Raw genomic sequence first — 21,817 nt, 5'->3', positions numbered from 1 at the left:
TCTCACAGTGAGTTCTCTCCTCTCTGCATCTCTCTTCCTCCTCTCCCACTGTGGAGTGTATGTACACTTTACCTCCTGGTGAGTGGCACGTGGTCTTCTCCGAAGACACCCGTTTTACATCCCATGAGCCCGTGGGTGTTTCCCAGGGGTGGTGGAGGCATGTGGAGCGAGACTGCCTTTCGCTTGCGTTTTTTCATCCTCAGCCGTCATCTTATCCTCTGCCTCCATCCCAAAGGTTTGCTGCTGCCGAGTGCTGTGCGGTAAAGTAATCTTTTAACCACTCAGAAGCAGCTTCCTCCAGCGCACTGCTGGGTCCACTCACACGGCCATACACTCCTGAAGGAGCCTGCTGTGTTCGCAGAACCCATGAACACACACACACACACACACACACACACACACACACGCACACGCACACGCACACGCACACGCACACGCATACACACACGCACATACACACGCACATACACACACACACACACATACACAGGCCCTCATTCTCTCCGTCTCACACACACACACACACACACACACACACGCACACACGCACACACACACACACACACACACACACACACACGCACACACACACGCACACACACATACACACGCACATACACACACACACGCACACACACATACACAGGCCCTCATTCTCTCCGTCTCACACACACACACACGCACACGCACACGCACACACACACACACACACACACACACGCGCACACACACACATACACAGGCCCTCATTCTCTCCGTCTCACACACACACACACACACACACACACACACAGAGGCACTCTGACTCACACACATGCCCACACACACACAGGTGCACCCGTGCACACAGACACATATAGACAGGCACTCGCTTTCTCTCACGCCCACACATGCACATGTACTCTCTCTCTCTCACACACACACACACACACACACACACAAACACAAACAGGCACTTGTTGTCACACACACAGATACCGTGCTGTGCAACTTTTTCAGAGAGAACCGCTGGGAATATGAAAACAGTATTCCATAAATATAACCTGATCTTTTATTCAGAAGTCTTCATGTCAGTTTGGTGGAAAAAAATGCATGTTTCATGCCAAAGACATACATGAGATACAACTGTAGTTATGGGACAAGCAATATGGACAGTGCATATGTTACTGCAGTTTGAAGCACAGAAATCAGGCCACCAATTTTATATTAATGGTGCATATGAATATTAAAGAGTATGAAAAACTTCAAGCAACAAACCCATTTATCCTAACCCTTTCTTCATATAGAGAGCATTTATGAAAGGTAATTGCTAACAGAAAATATATATAATCTTAATTGTTTTTTCTTATATTTGTTCTTTGAGTTTGCACAATTTCTTTGGTCCACCTAGTCCATCTTTGATTATTACAGTTTCCACAATTTTTCCTACATACCTCACAGACATGTTATTTTTGCATAATCTAGTGGACAAGAGCACAGGGTTGAACCCAGCTCAATTGAATTGAGCATGTACTGGCAAATACATTCAGCGTGTTTGCAGCAAAATCTCCTCCAAACAGATCCTTTCTCCGGTGGACAAACTGCAGACAGGCAAGATAAAATGACCACTGAACACAAGCTGGTATTCCGAAATAAAACCACACACACTAAAGTGCTTCCTGCTCAAAGCTGCACTGAAACAAAGTGGGAAAACAGACTGAGCCAGCAATGTAGACTTGGTATATCATCAATCCCACCCTTACACCATGCTATACTGCATACATTCATCCTACCTATCCTATGTTCAGTAGCTGCACCATTTCCCATTTTCCCACAACCATTACAAACACAACAACTTCAAATTAACCAACATATTTAAGCTGCCACTGCCTAATCGTGCCGTTACATTCATCAGTACATTTCCTTGTGCAATTCTTATTAGTACAGTGTTGGTATACGTTTGGCAGTATCTGATTGCATCCCTCCATACCCCCTGAGGCTGAATTCCACTAAAGCATTGTGCTATTAGTCTGTAAACAGGAAGGCGCACAGGAAGGAGGAGGGGTTTAGTGCAAAGCGCACGGCCACCACGGGGGGGTGCCATGGAAGCGGGGGGCGGGAGGGTCTTCAGCTCTTGTTCTCAGGTTTTAGGAAGCGCTGAGACTTCTGCTTCACCATCTGATGCTGCCGACGCGCCACCTGGGCGTCTGTGATGGCGTCGCACAGTTTCTAAAAAAGGCAGAAATGTGTGAGAAGCTACAGGTGTGTTTCTGCTGCAACAACAGTGCTGTAGTGTGAGGAGGTACAGGTGTGTTACCTGAGCAACAACAACACTGGGGTGTGAGGAGGTGCAGGTGTGTTACCTGGGCAACAGTTGGCTGTTTAAGGTGCACAACTCTCATAGGTTCCTGGCCATCCTTCTTGGGGATCTTCAGTTTGTTCTGTTCCTACAGTAACAAGGGGAGCCGTTAATTCACTGTATGTTTTACTTCCACGTGTCACACAAACTTGGTTCCTTTCTATCACACCACTTTAATAAACTAGCAAATATTAGCAACTATCCCAACTTGTAAATCTGTAAAATGGAAAACAGAAAACAAAGTGCATTAAACAGACTGTGCTACACTGCACCACAGACAATCAGAGAGCATAAAACTGTACCACAGACAGCTAAAGGGCATGTTAAACTGGACCTCACGCAGTCAGAGAGAGTACTCTACCTCACACGGCCAGAGAGAGTACTGTACCTCACACGGTCAGAGAGAGTACTGAACCTCACACACTCAGAGAGAGTACTGTACCTCGGACTGTCAGAGAGAGTACTGTACCTCACACAGTCAGAGAGAATACTGTACCTCACACTGTCAGAGAGAGTACTGTACCTCACACACTCAGAGAGAGTACTGTACCTCGGACTGTCAGAGAGAGTACTGTACCTCACACAGTCAGAGAGAATACTGTACCTCACACTGTCAGAGAGAGTACTGTACCTCACGCGGTCAGAGAGAGTACTATACCTCACACGGTCAGAGAGAGTACTGCACCTCACACTGTCAGAGAGAGTACTGTACCTCGGACTGTCAGAGAGAGTACTGTACCTCACACAGTCAGAGAGAATACTGTACCTCACACTGTCAGAGAGGTCACAGAGTCACAGAGGTTACTGTACCTTGCAGTATATTCTCAGGTCCCCTCCATCCACACAAGGAGGCCGGGAGAAGTGTTCAAATAAACACTCCCACTCTTTATTGAAGTGGCCCACAAACTCAATCTCCTTCAAACACATGACTCGCCTAGGTCACACACAGACAGACAGACAGAGGCACACACACACAAAGAAAAAATATACCATCATATTGACAAAACTGCCCCAGAACAAAGGAAGATATATCTCACTGATATCTCACTGATATAAGATCAGAAATATCATTGGGTCTAGATGTCTACCAAACAAAACACCAAACAGCATTGACTTTATCAGCTTGTTAATGATCTACACATAGTCACAACATAATTTACAACATGACATTTCATGCATTTAACATTTTGTAACAGTAAGAAATGTTAGAGGCACTTTTGCTCTATCTTCAATGGAAGATAATGACTTCAGTCCTGCCCTTTTCTTTGCATCAAGCCAAGCTGCAAATATTCAGCACCCAATAATTTAACAGTTACACAACAAGCCCTGTATAATGCAGATACCTAGGCTTACATCAAAGGGCTTTATGCTGATCTGAGTTCACCTGTGCTGCATGCAGTCGATTACAAACAAAGCATTATACTGACCTGAGTTCACGCACACTGCATGCAGTAGAATACAGACAGTGGCAATATTGTGATGTGCTTTGTGTGTCCCATTACCTTACCTGTTGGTCACAATTATGTTGGTTTTCTTGTAGCCAGGGAATTCGCAATGTTCTCTGAAAACCTCTCCATCTAACTGTTTTATCTCTGACCTCTGAAAGAAAATGACAGGGACATTTTGCATAGTAAATACAGAACATTCCTGGCAGTCTGACCCCAGGTGTCAGTTTGAGTGGATATATACGCAGGAAGCACTGACAAAACCGCTCCGGTATTCGATTTTACTTTTCTTTTTTAATTTGTTGCGTGTGTCTCGGCTTAGACAAGCAGCAAAATATTCCGTTCATTTGATCAACGTTTTCAAATGCAGTGCTATTTATATATCCTAAACGCACCCATCATTGTACAGTCCTTCACTGTGCTTAGAAGAAACAGCACATCTGACAACAGAATAAGGAAGTCCATGTTTATTTTTCTTATATTTAAGTTTATGGTTAATATACTTTTACACAGGATGCTCCACACTGTATACATAAAAAGCCACACCAAATTACAGATTTCACTTATCCAAAATAAATTCAAACAACACTTATGCAGTCAAGGAAAATTCTCAAAGCTACGTGTATATAAAACGTTTAAATTTTCATAAATTACATATAACAAAGTACATTGTTTCAGTCATGCTTCCTTTAAATGATAAAAGTATGAAAATAAATTGATGTTTTGCATTGCTATATATTTTGACACACATTAGTTCTGCAACTCTAAAAGCTAAAGTATACTAGTACATAGATAAATAAGAGGACAAGTCATTTAAATAAAGTGAGTATGAATTTACAGCTATGAAGATTATAACATCTTAAGGGAGCTTTAGAAAAATATAGTGCACTTTGGCCGAAGCAGCACATTAATAATGCAAAACTGCAAAAAAAAAAAAATGCAAAAATAAGTCATTTTGGTAGTACTGTGAGATGTTTTCAAATGCTACGGTATGTTTTAACAGTCCAAACTGTGACTTTTCAGACAGGTAATTTTATTGTAAAATTATCTTGTAATAAACTGGCACTGAATAGATGAGGTCGGTTATATATCCGCTTAAGCAATGTCTGTTGGTGCATCTATTTCCACACTAACACAGGCTCTCAACAATGTCTTACTGTATATAATAGACTGCCTTATTGATGTTTCCACATTTAACCCGTATGAAATGCAAACTCAATGACATTTGGCACAGGGTAATCTAATTTCAAAATCCAGGCAAAACAAATATGCATAGCCTTGACTGAGGTACACTATGGAGCCGAAAAAATTCAGCTGAAGCAAAAGGAACCTGAATTTCTGTCTTTAAAATAAAAAAAAAACTGTGATGTGTAATTCTGCCCATGTCACAAAAAATGCAGTACATCTGATGTTAGAGTTAGGCTACACAGCCAAAAGATTTTACACTGCTCCACCGAGATGGTTTTTAAAGGCAGCCTGAGCTTGATGATGTCACCAGTATAGTAAGAGGACCCCCCATTTCTAGAACACAATATGAAAAACATTCATACAAGTTGTTTTATAACATCTTAACCACCCCCCCCCCCCCACCCCCCATCCCCACCCCCCCCCCCCAGTTTAGTCCTTTTCAGGCTGCATGTGAGAAAAAGAAGAAAGGAAAGAAAAGTTAGATTTCTAACAAAAACACAAATAGAACCAGACAACTGCAACAATAACAAAAAGAAATCATTTAGATTCTAGATGGGAAAAAATAATTAACACCCATTTAAATTCAACTCAGAAATGCAGAAAAAGTGCAAATGTTTCCTCAGAACGTGTCAGTTATCACGCTGAATTTGTACTCTCCCACCTCTTGCTTTTACCTTTACTTTACTTCCAAACTACTGGGTCAGGGTTGGTCACTATAGGTGTGTCAGGCAAACGTGTGACAAAATGCTAGATCACATAGAAGCAAATATACACTTGCCCATCATGGAGCTGTACTCGTCTTTACTCAAAACATTTATTCATTGCTTCACACAACACTGGTCATCTCACTTTAAGACCTTGTCAGTAGGATCTGCCACCTGAACACATTTTGTGTAACTCTAAAGTGCTTCGTTTTTGCTCCTGTCATCCGCCATGTGATTCGTAGGTAACAGCTTAGCAACAAGGAAGACAAGTGCCTGCTTCACAGCAATACAGGACAAGAGTACAGCCTTTATCAAGAAAACCACTGCAATGTAACCTCAGTCACAGTTTGCTGCCAGATGCCCCAGATCCACCTCCTATGAAGGGCCATGTTTGCTGCATAAAAATAATAACTGACATGTTCTGGAGAGTACATGGCTTTTCACAGCGTCTTATTGTGCGCAAATAGTGAGAAAGTGAAAAGACAGAACTGAGACGGGAGAGGCATGCCGTGTCTGCCGCAGTGTGATGCCGTGATACCTTCACAAACATGTATGAATGGAGACCTGAAAAACACATGTGCCGTGTGACGGAGCCGCATCAGCAGCAGCTTACCTGGAACAGGTCGTAACCCTGGGACGCGACCGCGTTGTACGGCCGAATGATGCCATCCTCACGGATCAGGCGGACCGGTCTCAGCTTGGTCACCTCCTCGGTCGATTCGGCCACCCTGCCAATCAACAGCGAGAGTCAGCTCTCCGTCCAATCTGGTGGGGACACCTCCAAAACATACGGAGGCCGTCTAACAGACGACAGGACCACCTGCCATTTTCATTTATTTCTTTCTTTTTAGATTGGTTTCGTTTTTTCATTCCAAAACCCAAGCTGAAAGAGGAGCAGGCGGAAAGCTCCAGAAGCGTGCGATCGCACCCGCCAAACCGCCGTTTGCTCACCTTTCGTTCCCTCTACAGGGGGGAGCATGGAACAGCAAAAGGCCATGTGGTTACTGATAAATGCAGCACGTACTTAAGTTTGGAGGAGGATGGTGCAGAGTGATGGATGGAGAAAAGACTCGGGTCTCTGCACTGCACAATCACCAGGGTACCAGCAGTGAGTAGGTTCACCACTTGAGAGAAGAATTAGCCAATGGGGAGCGGGGAAGGTGGGTGGGAACTGGGCTCAAGACAATAGCAAGGGGAGTCGTCATAGCTGTTTGTGAGCATAATTGCAGGAAGTGTTTTCTGTGTAAATTTAGGAGGGGTTGAAAGCATCCCAGACTGGGTTCACAGTGGACTTGTGGGCTCGTACCCCTGGACTGATGGGTAAATGAATCTTGGACCTGCTTTCTAAGGGACACAGATTTAGTGTGTGTTCTACACCCAAATGAAGACCCATGTATTCATACATACTTTACTCCTCAAAACCTAATCTGAATCATGTAATCCAATGAAATAAACCAGCTAAACTGTGATTACAGAGCTGGTGCCCTTATAATGTTACACAACAACTCTAAACAATTCAAGATAAACCCGTTTATCTTTCTTCATTCGGCTTTTGGTTCATTTTCCCCACTCTTAACTGATAGCACCCCTCCCCCTGTCCCCATCAAATCAGCACACGGTTCATTTTCACCAAAGTCTCTACTGTCCCAAGTGCAAAATAGTGCTCCATTGCCATGACAGGTTGAGATTGATTCTGTGCAGCACGCCAAATTCCATCCGGCAGCGCAGTGTTTTCGTGCAGCCAGCCAAGCCTGGAGAGAAGCAGCTGTGGGAGGAGTTAGGGGCGGGTCTTAAATCACGCTGTTCTCACGTTTAGGTCATCACAGCCACGCTTAGTAGCTAATGCACAACGAATTATCTAAATAGAAAGAAACGTTTTTTTGTTGTTAATGTGACTATCAAAACCACTGCTGGCGAATAACTACACACTTTTTGGATGTACAGCAAGCAAGCAATGTCCCTAAACAAAACTGTGAGTTATTCATTCATTTCGCTTCTCTCTAGACACCATGTCGACCATTTTGTTCCTGCCGATGCACCAAACGTTCTACTACAGGTCATACCAATGGAATAAAAGAGGAAAACGTTTTACAGTGTTCTAAAAATTGATTTGCTGTCATACAAATATTTAAATTTATATTATTTATATGTACATATAATAGAAATTAGCATTTAAAGTGTTTCATTGAGTTTTACTGTCATGTACATGTTTAAATGATAGCAGTTTAACATCCCTAACTCAGATTTTTATTTCAATCAGAGAGTGGACTGTTTTCTGCCCTTGTCTATTTTCCCATTTGAGCAGGCTGTCCTTCTCCCAGGGCTTGGCTGTTCGTCTCACAATGCTCCAGCATGGGAGGGCGGTCAGTTGCAGTGTTAAAATGATGTAGGGGGTAAATGTTTGTCATTAATTAATGCGAACATTTCATTTTTTTAATCTGCAGGCTTGTACAGTAGATTATGAGCAAATAATTCACTGTACAAGGGGTTAGATCCTCCATGGTCATGATGCAACGCTTACCTTCCAGTTAGCAACATCCCTGTCAAAACCTCCAGCAGGCGAGCTGAAGCCCGCTCTTTACCACTGAGGTCATTTTACAACAGTCAAGAGAATTAGCCTTGCTTCCAGCCACAGCTGCAGGGTAAGCTTATTCAACAAGCTCAGAAGAAGTCAGCAACAGGAGTGTGACAACATTTTAAGCGCGACGAAATACTCACTCAACAGAGAAGAAAGAAAGGAAAAAAACATTGAAAGAACAAAAAAAAGAAAAACTCCATGGGGTTTAGTGATAAGAAAATGAAAACAAAAAAAGGTTAAAATTAGTCAGCTTGATTTACCTTAATGAATCAAAAAAGCAAACAAATAATAAAAAAAATTATGTGTGACACTCAAACCAAACCATTTTTTCACAGTTCACAGTTTCACAGTCACAGAAAGCCAGTGCAGTGATTGAGGGCAGGGTGGGGTTTGTACCTCTGTATCCCCTGAAAGGTGCTGCTCGCCATATCCACGATGCCCCCTGTAGGCCGGGCCACCACACCCACCAGGCCCTTTCCGATGCCCTTGAAGAAGCCGGCTGCACCCTCCTTCTTGGCCCCTGAAAAGCAGACAAGAAGGATGATTTAGACACACACACACACGTACGCACGAAATAACCTGGGCCAACATTAAATCAGTACCTCCTCCCTAAGGGGGCTAAACTTGCACACGCTTTCATCACGTAACCTCCCAGCATGCTCAGCAAATGACCTAAATGTGGGTCATGACCTTTCCACAGTGGAACAGGATGGTAGAACAGTGAGGTCACGTGCTAAACAACCTAAAAGGGAAACACTGTCACAGTGGCTTAACGCAATGACTGAGACTGAGACTCTGCTAATTAAAATACCCCAACGTGACTTTCATCTTAAGGGTGGTGTGTAATGCAAAAAAGAACAAACACTTCTTTGTGCAATCACCACGGATGTCACAGTTACTACACAATTCATGCGAAATTAATTTAAGACCCATGACTGAAGTCTTACGGAGGGGTTCAGAAGAAAAACTTCTTTACTTCATGCAGTGGCAGAGCAGATAAAGAACTGAACCGAGTATAGTTTAACAATGAAAACCACACAATCAAAACGATGTCAAAGGAAAATTAAGAAATGCACCTTCCACAGGCTTGGTGACGATTCCTGTTACGCCACCGACAACCCCCTGAGGGCAGAGGAGAGAGAACTGTTAGGGCTCCATGGAAACGGTTCTTTCCCCATAGAAACAAGAAAAGAATGGGACACTAGACAACCATGGCCTGGTGTGGAGTGAGTTCCCACAGGCTAACTCCCCCTAGTGGTGAGGCAGAGATTGCCAGTACCAAGTGGCCTGGAAAAGCAGCATTCTTGAAGTAAGAAGAGACAGAGCTGATGTGTGCAGTGATCAATTTTTCCTGAAAATCAAAACCAGATGTGCACAACGGTAGACAAACACGTCAATCATTCAATACTGTGGGTGTATCACACCTCTGAACTGTTCTAACCAATCTACTATAATAAGTTGATTTTAAATTTAAAAAGTCACATGCAATTAATCAGTTTCAAAGTAATAATCCTAATTATGTAACTCAATTATTGGATTCAAATTAAATCTGCAAGGAATCAAAAATAAATTTAATTAGTTGGAAAGCACTTGTATTTCTTCTACTCCGTGTGCATCTATTTTTGTATTGTGAGTTGCTCATACGAATACACCTGAGAGGATCCATTTTTACAGGCTGTTAAAGATCATACGGTGTTTTCTGTGACACAGGAGATAAAAGATTTACTAAATATAAAATGCATCAATCAAACAAATCTTAACGCCTTTGCCACCTAAAATGTCTGTTTAATATAAAAAAGGTAGTGCAGCTTATTTGATCTATAATGAATTCAATGCGTAGCCGCATAATTTCCTAGTAATTACTATATTGCAAGTGACATGGTAATTCTGGCCTCACAGCAGAAATATTAATAAATGATCCAGGTGCTTTTAGCAGTCACAATAAAGAGTTCATTCATATTCATAACTAGCCTTGCAGGGGAGTTGACTTAACCCTTCACCACTGACACAAAGGACAATGACAGACAGCCTATAATGAGCTGTAGACTGGTATGAAAAAGGCTTCTTTACAGCAGTGCCTTTCATCCAAATCACGACTGTAACTTACACAAATGAGAGGTCCTCATAGGATGATTTGCTCAATAAATATAACATCTGAGAAATTTAAAAAAAGTCGCCCTATGAGTCCAGTGAGTGACCATGGGTATAGGTGTCTGGCCATACTCGCCCAAGAGCTTTAAAACTCGTGTGAGTAGTTTTATCCTGGAAATAAGATGGGAAAACAGCACAAGCTACATATTGTCTAGCTGACTTTCACCCCCGTGTTCCATTGCGAGCCACTCCACAGTCATTTTTAACACACTGAGAAATGGAAAATTATTCTGATGGAAACATACAGTGCCCCAGTACCTGCAGGGCTGTTTGCTGTATGCTTTTTTTTCCCCTCCTCGGTTTGAGCTTTTCGCTTGAAACCACATACAACAGCAGAGGACGATATTCATATTCATGTGATATTTGCTGTGAGGCATTTGTCTCTCCTAAAAATAGCGCGGAGAACCAAAGGCCTCACATGCCTCATCCCTGCATTCATAAGCGCAGCCCTGACGATCGGCAGCAAACAAATGCTTCTTTGCGGAGCGCATGCCATATGCTGTGGAACAAGCACAGTAAGTCATTTAAAAAAACGCCACTTCTCAGGGATCGGATTCACTGTGTAAGCACATATTTTCCAGCAGGCTGATTAACGTGGTCTGTATGTTTTTTGTCCAGAAAACCTTTTCTGGAAATAAATAAATGTGACAGTTTTCTTTTTTAGAATCATTGTTATATCTCGTGCCCAATGAGAAATGTCTGTTACCCAGTGAGTGCCGTAACACTATTATAACACTGTCAGTACTCGTAAAGGTTGAGAGTCATAAATTTCACCTGAGAATCTCAGTTTAAATGAGAGCTGTGGTTTTTTAGTGTTCTCAGATGCACTGGTAAAGGTCATAAGAGACTTGGTCAAGTTTGGTTGGTCATGACTAAATCTCAACTAGAAAATGAAATGAAATTTGGGTTGGGAATAGCTAAAGTTTTGATGGGAGCTAGTAAAGTTAGATTGGGAGTCTATAAAGATTGGCCTGTAGTCAGTAAATTTAGGTTGCAAGGGAGGGAACACGTAAAATCAGTGTGGGAGTCTGTAAAGTTGGGCTGAGAACAGGTAGGGAGGGCAGGAGTCTGCACAATCAGGGTGGGAAAATCAGGCTGGGTGCTGGCACCTTGAGAAAGCCCTTTCCTCCCTTGGCCAGGCTCTCCCCGAAGTCTTTGGGTGGGCGGTTCATCTCCTCTCGCCGCTTCTGCTGGTACTCTTTGTCCATGGTGATGGCGGCCAACCCTTTTCCCACGGAGCCAGTAATCCGAGACACCATGCCTGCAGCGCCACCTGGTGGAGGAAAGAGGGGTGAGCGTCTCACACACGCTTACAGCCACAGTCCTCCACGGTTGACCACATTCAGCTGTCACAGGGCAGTGAGGTTTCACAATTGTTAACCAATGTGTTAAACCGATCAAATAACACCGATTTTAGTTTATTTAAGTAATTAAGCACTGAGATTAGCTGAAATTGGTGATATCACATGGTATTTCCCTCCATTTCGGCACTCATGCAGCCTCACTCTCCCATCAGTCGTGTTCCCAACTGGTGTGAATGGGGACGCAGTAGGTCCTGCGTGTACCTCCCTGTCTTACCTACTGTGTGGCCCAGCAGACTCCGCACTCCAATCACAAAGCCCTCTGCAAACTCCTCCGGCCCCTGCACAGCTCCCTGCCATTAACACACACATCAAACAGGCGCTCATTGTCCAATCAAAGGTGACTTAGAATTAAAAACAATTTCTAGATTCTGTCTGATTTGTGCCTAACACTAATTAACAGACTGAATTTCAGTGTAGGAATCCATCTTTTCTATTATTACATGACATATTTCTGTAGTCTTCTAGACCTAAAACTTAATTTATGACCCATTTAAACACCTTAAATTGATACAGCATTAAAAAAGACAAGTGCACTTATAAGTAGATTAACATTAGCACTTAATTGGGCTCCTTTTTGTCTGTTTAGTAATTTAAAAAGGGATCATTGAGGTTTCTGTGGAAAAGTGATTCATGAGCTTCCTCCCGCTGAAGACCACAGAAAGAACGGTGCGTAGCACATCCTGTGAATATATATCACCTGGAAGGGCTCATAGAAGAAGGCCTCTACTCCCTCAGACAGACCCCGGATCAATCCGAAAGGGTTTCCCAGCACATCCAGGCCCAGCACCAGCACGTACATCTGCTTCAGGAACTGTGGGGAGAGCGAGGAGGAGAACGGCAGTGAGCACCGGCTCTCGTGGAACAATCCGGGTCAGAGCAATCACAGAAATGGCACACTTTCTTTCAGGTCAGGAATCCCTGAAGCTCATAAGGTTAATTTGTAAGGATAGAGGGAACTCACCTGTTCAGAGTAGTGTCGAATAACTGCCCACATCAGTTTCTCTCTTCTGTAGAACTGATACTTCACTTCAAAGAAGGCAAGTCTACATGAAAAAGACAGCCTGATCAGCAAGCTGCTACTGACAGTTAATGAAACAGATATTAAGAGCACAGGTCTTTATGGCTGATCTAGGGTAATAATCTGCCTCTGATATGTCAGATGCGCATTTTTGTTTAAAAAGCAGAAAGGGTTATTTTCTCTGAGCCGCTCACTTGAAGATGAGGTCGTCCACATCCGTGAGGGTCGCTCCAATGCTCTTCAGGAGTAAGTTGACGGACTGGATTGCAACCATGTCCTGGTTCTCAGAGTCGTCCCCGCTGGAGCCCAGGGACAGGCTGAGGTGCAGCTGGAAAGGGACAACAGAACTCAGTCAACAGCTTTCACCAGCAGAGTGTTTTCAACAGTAAAGTGAACCTTAATTCAGATTACAATGCACCAAAAAACAATATATGTTAGTGTTATGGATGCACAAAGTGTGCATGATAATAACATTAAAGTGATGGCGAAGGCCATCATTTTCCACGGTGTGAATAAGAATAATCTCAACAGGGCAACTGGTGTGTGTGCTGTGGAAAAAAGACTCTTACTATGATAGGAGAGATGTTTAAGACTCTTCATTTGATAAAGAAGATTGGTGTGCAATGCAAAAAGACACTCCTACATAACAGACAAAATAAGGAAGTGTGCTGTGAAAAATACTTCTACTTAAATAGGAGAAATGGGTAAGACTTATTTTTTTAGGCTAGATGTGGGAGCATGCCATGAAAAAACTCGTACTTTGATACAGAAGATGTTGAAGTGTAGTGTGAAAGGAGACTCTTACTTTGATACAGAACATGCTGAAGCACAGTGTGAAACGAGTCCGTAAGTGCGCTGTGAAAAACAGTTTCCTACTTTGATAGCAGAGATGTGCGAGACTCTTACTTTGATAGGCGAGATGTGGAAGTGCTCGAAGAAGCTGAGGCCCGAGGTGTCCGTCATCGACGTCTCCATGAGCTCTGCCTGCAGCGCCTCCAGATCCTTCTCAATCAGCTTCGTCTGAAAGCATTCGCAAGTCAGGGTCCCGCCACCCGCTGCAAATACCCAGGGCACCTCTGCCCCTGCACTGAGGATCTAGCATCAAACAGCCTGAGAATGTCCACCCACAGCACCGCACTAGCACCACACAGGGAAACGCTGCAGCTTGCATTCAACACAATGCTTAAATGACCACAACCCAGTCCACCGAGAGCACAACAATCAGCCACTATGGGTATGGGTAAATATAAAAATAACGCAACAGACAAATAAAATTTGAACTAAACTGCAATCTGGAAATGCGAAAAGAAAGTGTGTTTCAGACATGCAAGGGGCTGTATAACAGAGATATGCTCAAAGACTCCACACAGTATTTCTTTTAAATTTGAAGATGCGGAACACTGAAATCATGATCTAGGATGAAACTTCACCAGATTCATTTAGAATTTTAGATTTCCGTATAATAATCTACCTTTACAATCCTGGAAGTCTGCAATTGCAAGCAGAGTAAACAAAAAAAGTTTAAATAATAAATGCCTGTTCCGAACAGCAAAAAAAATCAGATAGCAATATTAATTCTTCACTTCAAAAGCTGTGCGGTCCTGCTCCTTTGCCATCATAAATATGCAGTGCTTGCTGCAGCCACCAGGGAGCAGCATTCACCACGTCTCCCACCACCAGCTCGAGATCACTGCCTAATGACTGTCAGCTGTGTCACCTTCTGCTGATCTGCCTCGGGGTCTGTGGCCGGGGTGAACAGCGCGATGATCGCTCCGAGGAAGCCCTGATCGATCTTCACCGCCATCTCCTGGACCAAAGCCATGAAGTACCTGCAGATACGCACCGGGCAACAGTCTCTCGCTAAGCGGCCTCACGACAAAACTGCAGTCATTATAAACAAGGTTCTGTTACAGAGGGATGTACACATTGTCCAATGGTGCTGGAATATCTGCTGTAGCTCCACATGGAAGATTGTTCAGTTTCCAGTTTCTCAGCTGGAAATGAACTGCCTAAACCGAGAGTACAAATACAGAGGGCGAGAGACAAAGCCCTGCTGCTGGACGGCATAAGCAGGGATCACACTTACTTAAACTGCATGACTTGGCTGTGTTCATTAAACCTTGTGATGATGCTGATATCGATAAAAGGCTTTGGCTCTGCAAAAAAAGAAGGGAGATTACTCTGTAACGCGTGCACTCACACACGCACGCACGCACGCACGCACGCACGCATGCAAACCCACGCACGTACACACACGTTAACATATAGCATTCACATACACGTTTGCAGAACACAAACACACAAATACAAAATCACACACAAAAAAACGTGTGCGCACACATGAACAATACTGAACCGAGTTCCTTCATCTACCTGAGTCTAAGGCGATAGACTTGGGAGGGGGAACTGGATGGAAGACGATGGGAAATACAGCCCCTGTCAGCTGATTATCCACCTGTTAGGAGCACAGGAAACAAAGCGATGCCTGAGAATCACGTGGTCTGGAACTCAGCCTTGTGTGAGTAGCCATGATGCTGTTCCAGTGCTTCACACACACATACATACATGACCCTCAGCCTGAACTTTCAATTTCTGACACATCTGGGTTAACAAGCAGCAAGGGTTGCTCTCTGTTCATCCTTCAATAATCATATAACATGTACATTATTCATAAGTATATCCACAAATGGATTTGAAATTATTTTTATTTGTTAATGGAAAAATTCAGTGTGCAACACAATGACACTGTGTAAACCACATGGCTGATTTATAAACGCACACGTGGATTTATGTCCACACAAACACTGTCCCTGGGTTATTTTCTCAGATAACACTATAGGCTTGTTGACAGACCACATAGAGATCAAAGAGTCTCTTCCAAGAAATGAGAACATCAAGACACAAAGGTCATGCCCCTAGGCCTCAATCTGTCTATCTTGTTAGTGTAGATAGGTGGAGGCTTCTGCCACTCATGTGACCTGAGAGGACCGATGAGAAGGCAGTGTTACCTGCAGCCAGTGCAGCTGGGCACGCAGGCTCCTCTGATGCGGGGACTGCTTGAACTCCACCTGGATGCCGGACAGGAAGTTCCTGCGGATGCTGCAGGCGTACGGCTGCCGCATCAGCATGGGGACACGGCTGAAGTTCACCTGTCCCATTTCACAAAGACACATGTGTTACCTTTAACCGTGAACTCATGTTCATCTGAGAGATTTTGGCTTCACAAACGCAAAAAATATTCATACAGTTTGAATTCTATCTATGACATGGCTTAACACTAACAAAAATTTTAAATGTAAATATGTGCTACTACCTAAATCACAATAATGGGATGTAAAATAAATTAAGTGAATTTTCCACTCACTTTAACCTCACATCTCTGCTATCTCCCTCACCCTGACTTCCTGTACAAGACCACCTACATATGCCATTGACCACAGACACGCAGGCAGTTAGAGCAAAATCAGATAAATTCATTACCTCTAAGCCAGTCTCCAGCTTTACCCATCCCAGCTCTGCCTTTGAAGAGAGATGGTTCTGATAGGCCTTCTCCAGGAGGTTTATGTTTTTGTGGTTGAAAGACTTCCAGCGATTTTTTGGCCTCATCTCCCACACCACCCCAGAGCTGAAATTGGTAAAAAAAACACAGACGTGTTTCACTGCCGTTCCTGGACACAACAGGAAGGATTTTGGAAGGGAATCTCACTTCCAGCCAGCTGCAGCTCCAGAATGCTTTCAAATATATGACAGAAGCACAATAGAGTAAAGGTTTATAACCCTCCAGCGGAGCTCTTAAATTTACATTACCATTACATTACTATTACTATACACCACTGCTAGTTACAAGTTCAACTTCAATGATTAAGATTATTTGCCTATTTAATTGACCATTTTTGGACCAATAACTATAAATTATACAATCATAAGAGACTTCACTGAGACAGATAACACAAATTTGCTTAAGGGAGCAATATGAACAAAAGCATGTTGAGCATGTTACCTGTGCTCAAACACACCTTGGGCAACACATTACTTTGACAAGAGAATAATATCAAATTTCTTCTCAGGAGATGTCAAAATCACATCAATATTCAGTTAGCAGTGCAACTAAGTTGGAGCAAAATCCACTATAATGATGACAGAGGGGGGGAGGAAGGGAGGGGGGGAGGAAGGGAGGGAGGGAGGCTTCCTAGAGCTCAAAATATGTGGCGCTATCAGGTGTTACCTTTGCTTTGGACAGCAAAGTTTTCTGTTTAGTTCACACAAGATACAGAAGACAAGATTAACAGCATACAGTAGCTCCACCAATTATGGAGTTTGTGAAACCGCATTCTCCTCTCACCATGATCAAGGCCACTGGTGGCACCTACATGAGAGACTGTCATCCCTCTGTCCGCCTTCAGGGCGAGCTCCAAGGACAGTCTCTCAGAGCACCGTCTTTAAGCCCCTCCCTCTCATCAATAGCCCCTCCCTGTGTGGCCTCCCAGGGTTGAAGTGAACAAGCCCTGCTGCGCTGTGGGGTTACCTGGTGATGCCCACGTAGGCGATCTCCTGCCGCAGGTCGTTGTTGACGAGGGACAGCCCCAGGTTCTGCAGGGACACGCTGACCTCCTGCTGGAACTGCTCCATCTCCTCGGCCTGCCGTGCCTTGGTGACCACCGCCACGTCCTCGGTGAAGAGCAGCACCCGCTGCCGTCCGTCCAGGAACGACACCCAGTGAATGTGCGACATGCTGTCGTAGGGGAACTGGCCACACTCATCCTGCCAAAAGCAGAGACCAAAAGACCATTATAATGCTTAAGTACAGGCCGTTTCACCCCTCCTGTCTCCTCATTTTTGTGGAATATAGTAGAATGGTGTGCTGGCTCCGTACCATGCAGTACTGGCTTTCAATTTTTTAGATATTTGCTTAGCAGAGGCCCTTATACAGGCCTTATACAGCTTACATTTTTACACAATATTCATTTACACAGCTGGATATTTACCGAAGCATTCCAGGTTAAGCACCTTGTTCTAAGGTACACAAGCAGCTCTCCACTTGGTAATCAAACCGACCTCTGGGTTACAAGTTCAGCTCCTCCGTCTCACCGCCCCCGCCCCCCACGTTCCCCTGAATGTGTGATGTGTGGGAACAGCAGGAGGCCACTGAGACATGTGAAGTGAGGAGGGGAACGTGTCCCACCTTGACCAGGTCCAGCTCTCCTTTATGGTCGCCACACATCCAGCTGAGCTTGCGGGTCCCGGCGGGGTCGTCCCACGCGAAACGCTGCACCTGTCCCGGCTTAAGCTCCCGGGCCTCAGAGAACCCGCTGCCAAAACAAGGGGACACTGAGGAACTGCCCAAAACCATGGAGTCATGCAGAGCGGCTCCTCACACCACAGAAACAAAGTGCTCTATCACCATGACTGACAGACCATCTCCCAAATACAAAGCAGAATTGGCTCAAATACATTTACATGTACTTATATTAATTTGGTAGACACTCTTATTCAGAGCAACTTACAAAAAAGGGCATTCAATAGTATCAAGAATGCAGCCGTATAGACTCAACAAATTAGCTTGCTTTTACTGTCCTGCTTTCATCCTAATATTACAATAGATTATTGTTTTTTTTTTACAACTGAACAGAGGTTGAAAAACTATTAATACTTCAAACTGATCAGCTCAGCTTGTCGGTAGGCAGGTAACAGCACAGTCAGAGGTAGCCTGGCTCACCTCTGTTTGAAGTGAATGTTCACCCAGGGGGTGTGGTTTACGATGAGGGCGGGGGCAGAGCCGTGGTAGTAGTCACTGAAGCTGATGACGGTGGAGTGGTCGGAAATATTCACATCCACGATGATGCCTCCACACTGACAACAAAAGACACAAGACACTACTGACCGTAATCAGGTACAGCTGTGGTCTTACAGGTATACTTGTAAGAGGTACGCTACATGAGCAGCAAACATGTTCTTACAGGTACTATACACCAGAAGGGTTTCTTGTGGTCTTAACACATAACATGATAATAATGTCCATAGGAAATAAGTAAATACATTTACTCTGCAATACGTATCCTAATAAAATTTTCTGTAAATTATATCATCAGGTAGCATCCACATTTACTATACCATTATAATAATAGCAGATTGGCAGTAAGGAATTGTGGTTACCATTACATAAACCTAAACCACTGAGAACCTTTTGCATGTGGGTGCCAGCTCAGAAATTAAGGTTTAGTTAAGGGCCTAAAGTAGTTCAGTGCTGTGTCTGTGGTCCCTCACCATGTCCATGCTAAGCAGGGTCCCGTTGTCCTGCTTGTTGAAGAAGAAGGATTTGGACGAGGACTCGGATCCCACCACTCGCACACACAACTTTCCTGTGCTTGACTCAGGCCACAGGGGAAGACACTGGCAAACACAGAGAAGATGAGAGTAAGGTGATGAGTATGTAAATGTTTTCAGTGTGTCTATGCAATTTTGTGCATAAGCCTGTGTATATGTGTGTGTGTGTGTGTGTGTGCGTGCGTGTGTGCGTGCATACATCTACATGGGTGTGTCCATGTTTGTGTCTGTGTCCATATGTATGTGTGTGCATATGCCTGTGTGCATACGTCTATGTGGATGTGTGTGTGTGTGTGTGATGCATATGCTTGTGTGTGTATGTGTGTGCCGTCCACCCCCTCCTACCTCTTTAGATGCGATGTAATGCCACCTCCCGTTGCTGTTGCTCTCCTCCGTCTGCACCTCGCCCACCTCCAGCTCGTAGGACGACTTGTTGACCAGCGTGTAGAAGGGGCTCATGGTGACAATGCGGGTCAGGTTAAAGCTGCTCATCTGGATGCTGATTCCCACCTGCGGGAGTCACCTCAGGTTACCGCTCACAGGTCTAAACAAAGGCAATAAGCCAGCAGTTGCTACCACCTTGATTCCCAGGTGAGGCACTGCTGTTGTATCCCTGGGCAGAGTATTTATCCTAAGTTGCCTCAGCAAATAAACAATACATGTGAACTAGTAGAAGTCGCTCTGTGTAAGAGCATCCACTAAGATCATGAAATTAAAATCAGCTGTCAGTTTTGAGGCTTTAGTCAGGTTTGTTGATGTCTGAAATGAAGGTTTATAGTTTGTTCACAAAGACTAACAGGCAAGCCAGTTCTTACCAGGTACTCCATGTTATTGGCCGGACACTTCACACACCCATAACTTCCAACAGTGTCCAGCGAGAATCCATCCGACCAGGTGCTGGTGGAGACACAGAGCTGGAGCTGGAAGTGAAGGAGACACGACCAGCTTTAGGGAGGGGATATGATCAGCTTTAGGGAGAGGATGTGATCAGCTTTAGGGAGAGGATGTGATCAGCTTTAGGGAAGGAATGTGACCAGCTTCAGGGAGGGGATTTGACCAACATTAAGACAGTCACAGACGGTCACACAGGATTTCAGGTAAATTTGACTGCAGGAGACATGATCCATCGCAAATGCCTGCTGTTCCGGTACCTTGTTCTTGCTGAAGATGTTCTTCTTCTTGAAGGAGAAGAGGACGACGTCGCGGAAGTCGGAGGGGTGCTTCACGTAGATCTCCTCGGCCCGGTACTGCAGCACGCGGGAGGTCTTGTTGATGATCCAGTAGGGGCTGAAGATGGACAGCACCAGCCGGCCGCCCACCCGGGACACGTGCACGCTCACGTCCACCGTCAGCCTCTCGGCCGAGTCGCAGCTGAAGCAGACGGGGAAGAACTCGGCCATGCCCGCGTGGATCTTCACGTGGCTGTTCCAGTTTCGGCCCTGGTACTTCACCAGCACCAGCTCCATGATCTCGCCGCTGATGCGGGCGTTCAGCACGTCCGCTGTGCTCCCCTCCTGCAGCTCATGGGCCTCTGCTGACCCCTGCAGGACGGAAAAGGAACACCATCAGCAGGACCTCACAAGAAACTTAAAATTCAAACGCAAGCAAAACGTTAAAAAAAATCAGTTGCCTGGCCCTATACACACAGTATACCATGCTGCATTGCCGCCAGGAGGGGGCACCATGAAAACAAGATCAAACACACATCCTTAGATTTCCACAGATCAAGGGAGAGAACACAACTGTCAAGTACCTCCAGGGTTAAACCACTGTTTGAAGATTCTCCTAAGAGCATAACAAAGTGTGTTTGCAACCAGAAGTAAAGAAGGTTAAATCTCCAGATGAAGCACTGCAACTATACTCTCAAGCACCTGGACCTGACATGCTTCAGTAAAACAGTACATTTGGATAGTATGTGAAAGCTACAGAATTCCAGTGGCCCTGGAGGCCTGCTAGTCTCGTGAGCGTGCTGCAGAGCTGCGGGGCGGAGCAGGTCACCTCCAGCAGGTAGCGGATGGAGTAGGGCAGCAGGTTGCGGATGGTGACGGCCGGGTGCAGGTGGATGATGTAGGCGGGGTCCCAGTCGTCCTCGCCCTGGCTGGCGATGAAGCGCAGGTCGTCGGGCACGGCCAGCGTGCTGACCACCAGCGGCAGGAAGCTGCTCTCGCTGGCGGGGCACTGCAGGATGGAGCGCACCTCCGAGCTGCAGTGCACCTGCTCCTTCCAGGCGATGCAGGTGGACGACTCCCTGTACTGGCTTTTCAGATGGCCGGCGGGCTGCAGGAAGAGCTGACCCCTGCACCCAGAGACGAACCCAGAGAGGTCAGAGGTCAGCGGGCAAGACCACAAGAGTACAGACATTCTATTTTCTGACCAAATATTTGGCTCCAGGTGCCATTCCCTGATCTAAGAAGCTCCGGTGCCAACTCTGTTGCTGCGCTAGCTATGGATGATCTATTACAGACCACACTCCTCCATTAACTTTCTTAATGAGCCAGCAAATCAGAATACCTATTCTTTCTATGGTGGCAAAGAGAGAACTTTCAACGTCTAACAAACAAAGCAGACTATCCAGTCAACACAGAGTATCTTTGACATGAGGGCCCTCCAGTGGCCAGAAGAAGCATTGATAATTCATGAGCACTGTTGTGGAAGATTGTGGGTATGAATTACTGTAATAATTCCTTTAAAGTCCCTCTTGGTTCTG

The 21,817-nt window shown here is 44.8% G+C and overlaps 1 protein-coding gene across 3 annotated transcripts in view; it reads right to left on the bottom strand.

Annotated features, from left to right (window-relative positions):
- Positions 1-1,385: 1,385 nt before the first annotated feature.
- The window catches only part of vps13c (vacuolar protein sorting 13 homolog C), an 80,966-nt gene continuing 60,534 nt past the window's right edge, over positions 1,386-21,817 (bottom strand). The window contains exons 52-78 of one of the 3 annotated variants that reach the window (XM_036543164.1): positions 21,109-21,406; positions 20,262-20,651; positions 19,926-20,030; positions 19,456-19,620; positions 19,051-19,176; positions 18,503-18,636; positions 17,969-18,095; positions 17,312-17,547; positions 16,267-16,411; positions 15,795-15,935; positions 15,160-15,241; positions 14,873-14,942; positions 14,504-14,615; positions 14,258-14,275; positions 13,693-13,806; positions 12,981-13,114; positions 12,730-12,811; positions 12,466-12,579; positions 11,983-12,058; positions 11,514-11,677; positions 9,330-9,375; positions 8,650-8,773; positions 6,289-6,403; positions 3,846-3,937; positions 3,149-3,272; positions 2,343-2,426; positions 1,386-2,208 (exon numbers count right to left, since the gene is read on the bottom strand). In XM_036543164.1, coding sequence (XP_036399057.1) covers positions 2,107-2,208; positions 2,343-2,426; positions 3,149-3,272; positions 3,846-3,937; positions 6,289-6,403; positions 8,650-8,773; positions 9,330-9,375; positions 11,514-11,677; positions 11,983-12,058; positions 12,466-12,579; positions 12,730-12,811; positions 12,981-13,114; positions 13,693-13,806; positions 14,258-14,275; positions 14,504-14,615; positions 14,873-14,942; positions 15,160-15,241; positions 15,795-15,935; positions 16,267-16,411; positions 17,312-17,547; positions 17,969-18,095; positions 18,503-18,636; positions 19,051-19,176; positions 19,456-19,620; positions 19,926-20,030; positions 20,262-20,651; positions 21,109-21,406 — 3,520 coding nt within the window. In that variant the 3' untranslated portion in view covers positions 1,386-2,106. Of the gene's footprint in view, positions 2,209-2,342; positions 2,427-3,148; positions 3,273-3,845; positions 3,938-5,393; positions 5,416-6,288; positions 6,404-8,649; positions 8,774-9,329; positions 9,376-11,513; positions 11,678-11,982; positions 12,059-12,465; positions 12,580-12,729; positions 12,812-12,980; positions 13,115-13,692; positions 13,807-14,257; positions 14,276-14,503; positions 14,616-14,872; positions 14,943-15,159; positions 15,242-15,794; positions 15,936-16,266; positions 16,412-17,311; positions 17,548-17,968; positions 18,096-18,502; positions 18,637-19,050; positions 19,177-19,455; positions 19,621-19,925; positions 20,031-20,261; positions 20,652-21,108; positions 21,407-21,817 lie in introns of those variants that run through there. The other 2 variants (XM_036543167.1, XM_036543165.1) reach the window with 2 other exon arrangements.

This window comes from Megalops cyprinoides, chromosome 13 (genome assembly GCF_013368585.1).
Source record: "Megalops cyprinoides isolate fMegCyp1 chromosome 13, fMegCyp1.pri, whole genome shotgun sequence".
NCBI classification, from domain to species: Eukaryota; Metazoa; Chordata; class Actinopteri; order Elopiformes; family Megalopidae; genus Megalops; species Megalops cyprinoides.
This window is presented reverse-complemented; position numbering and strand designations above follow the sequence as displayed.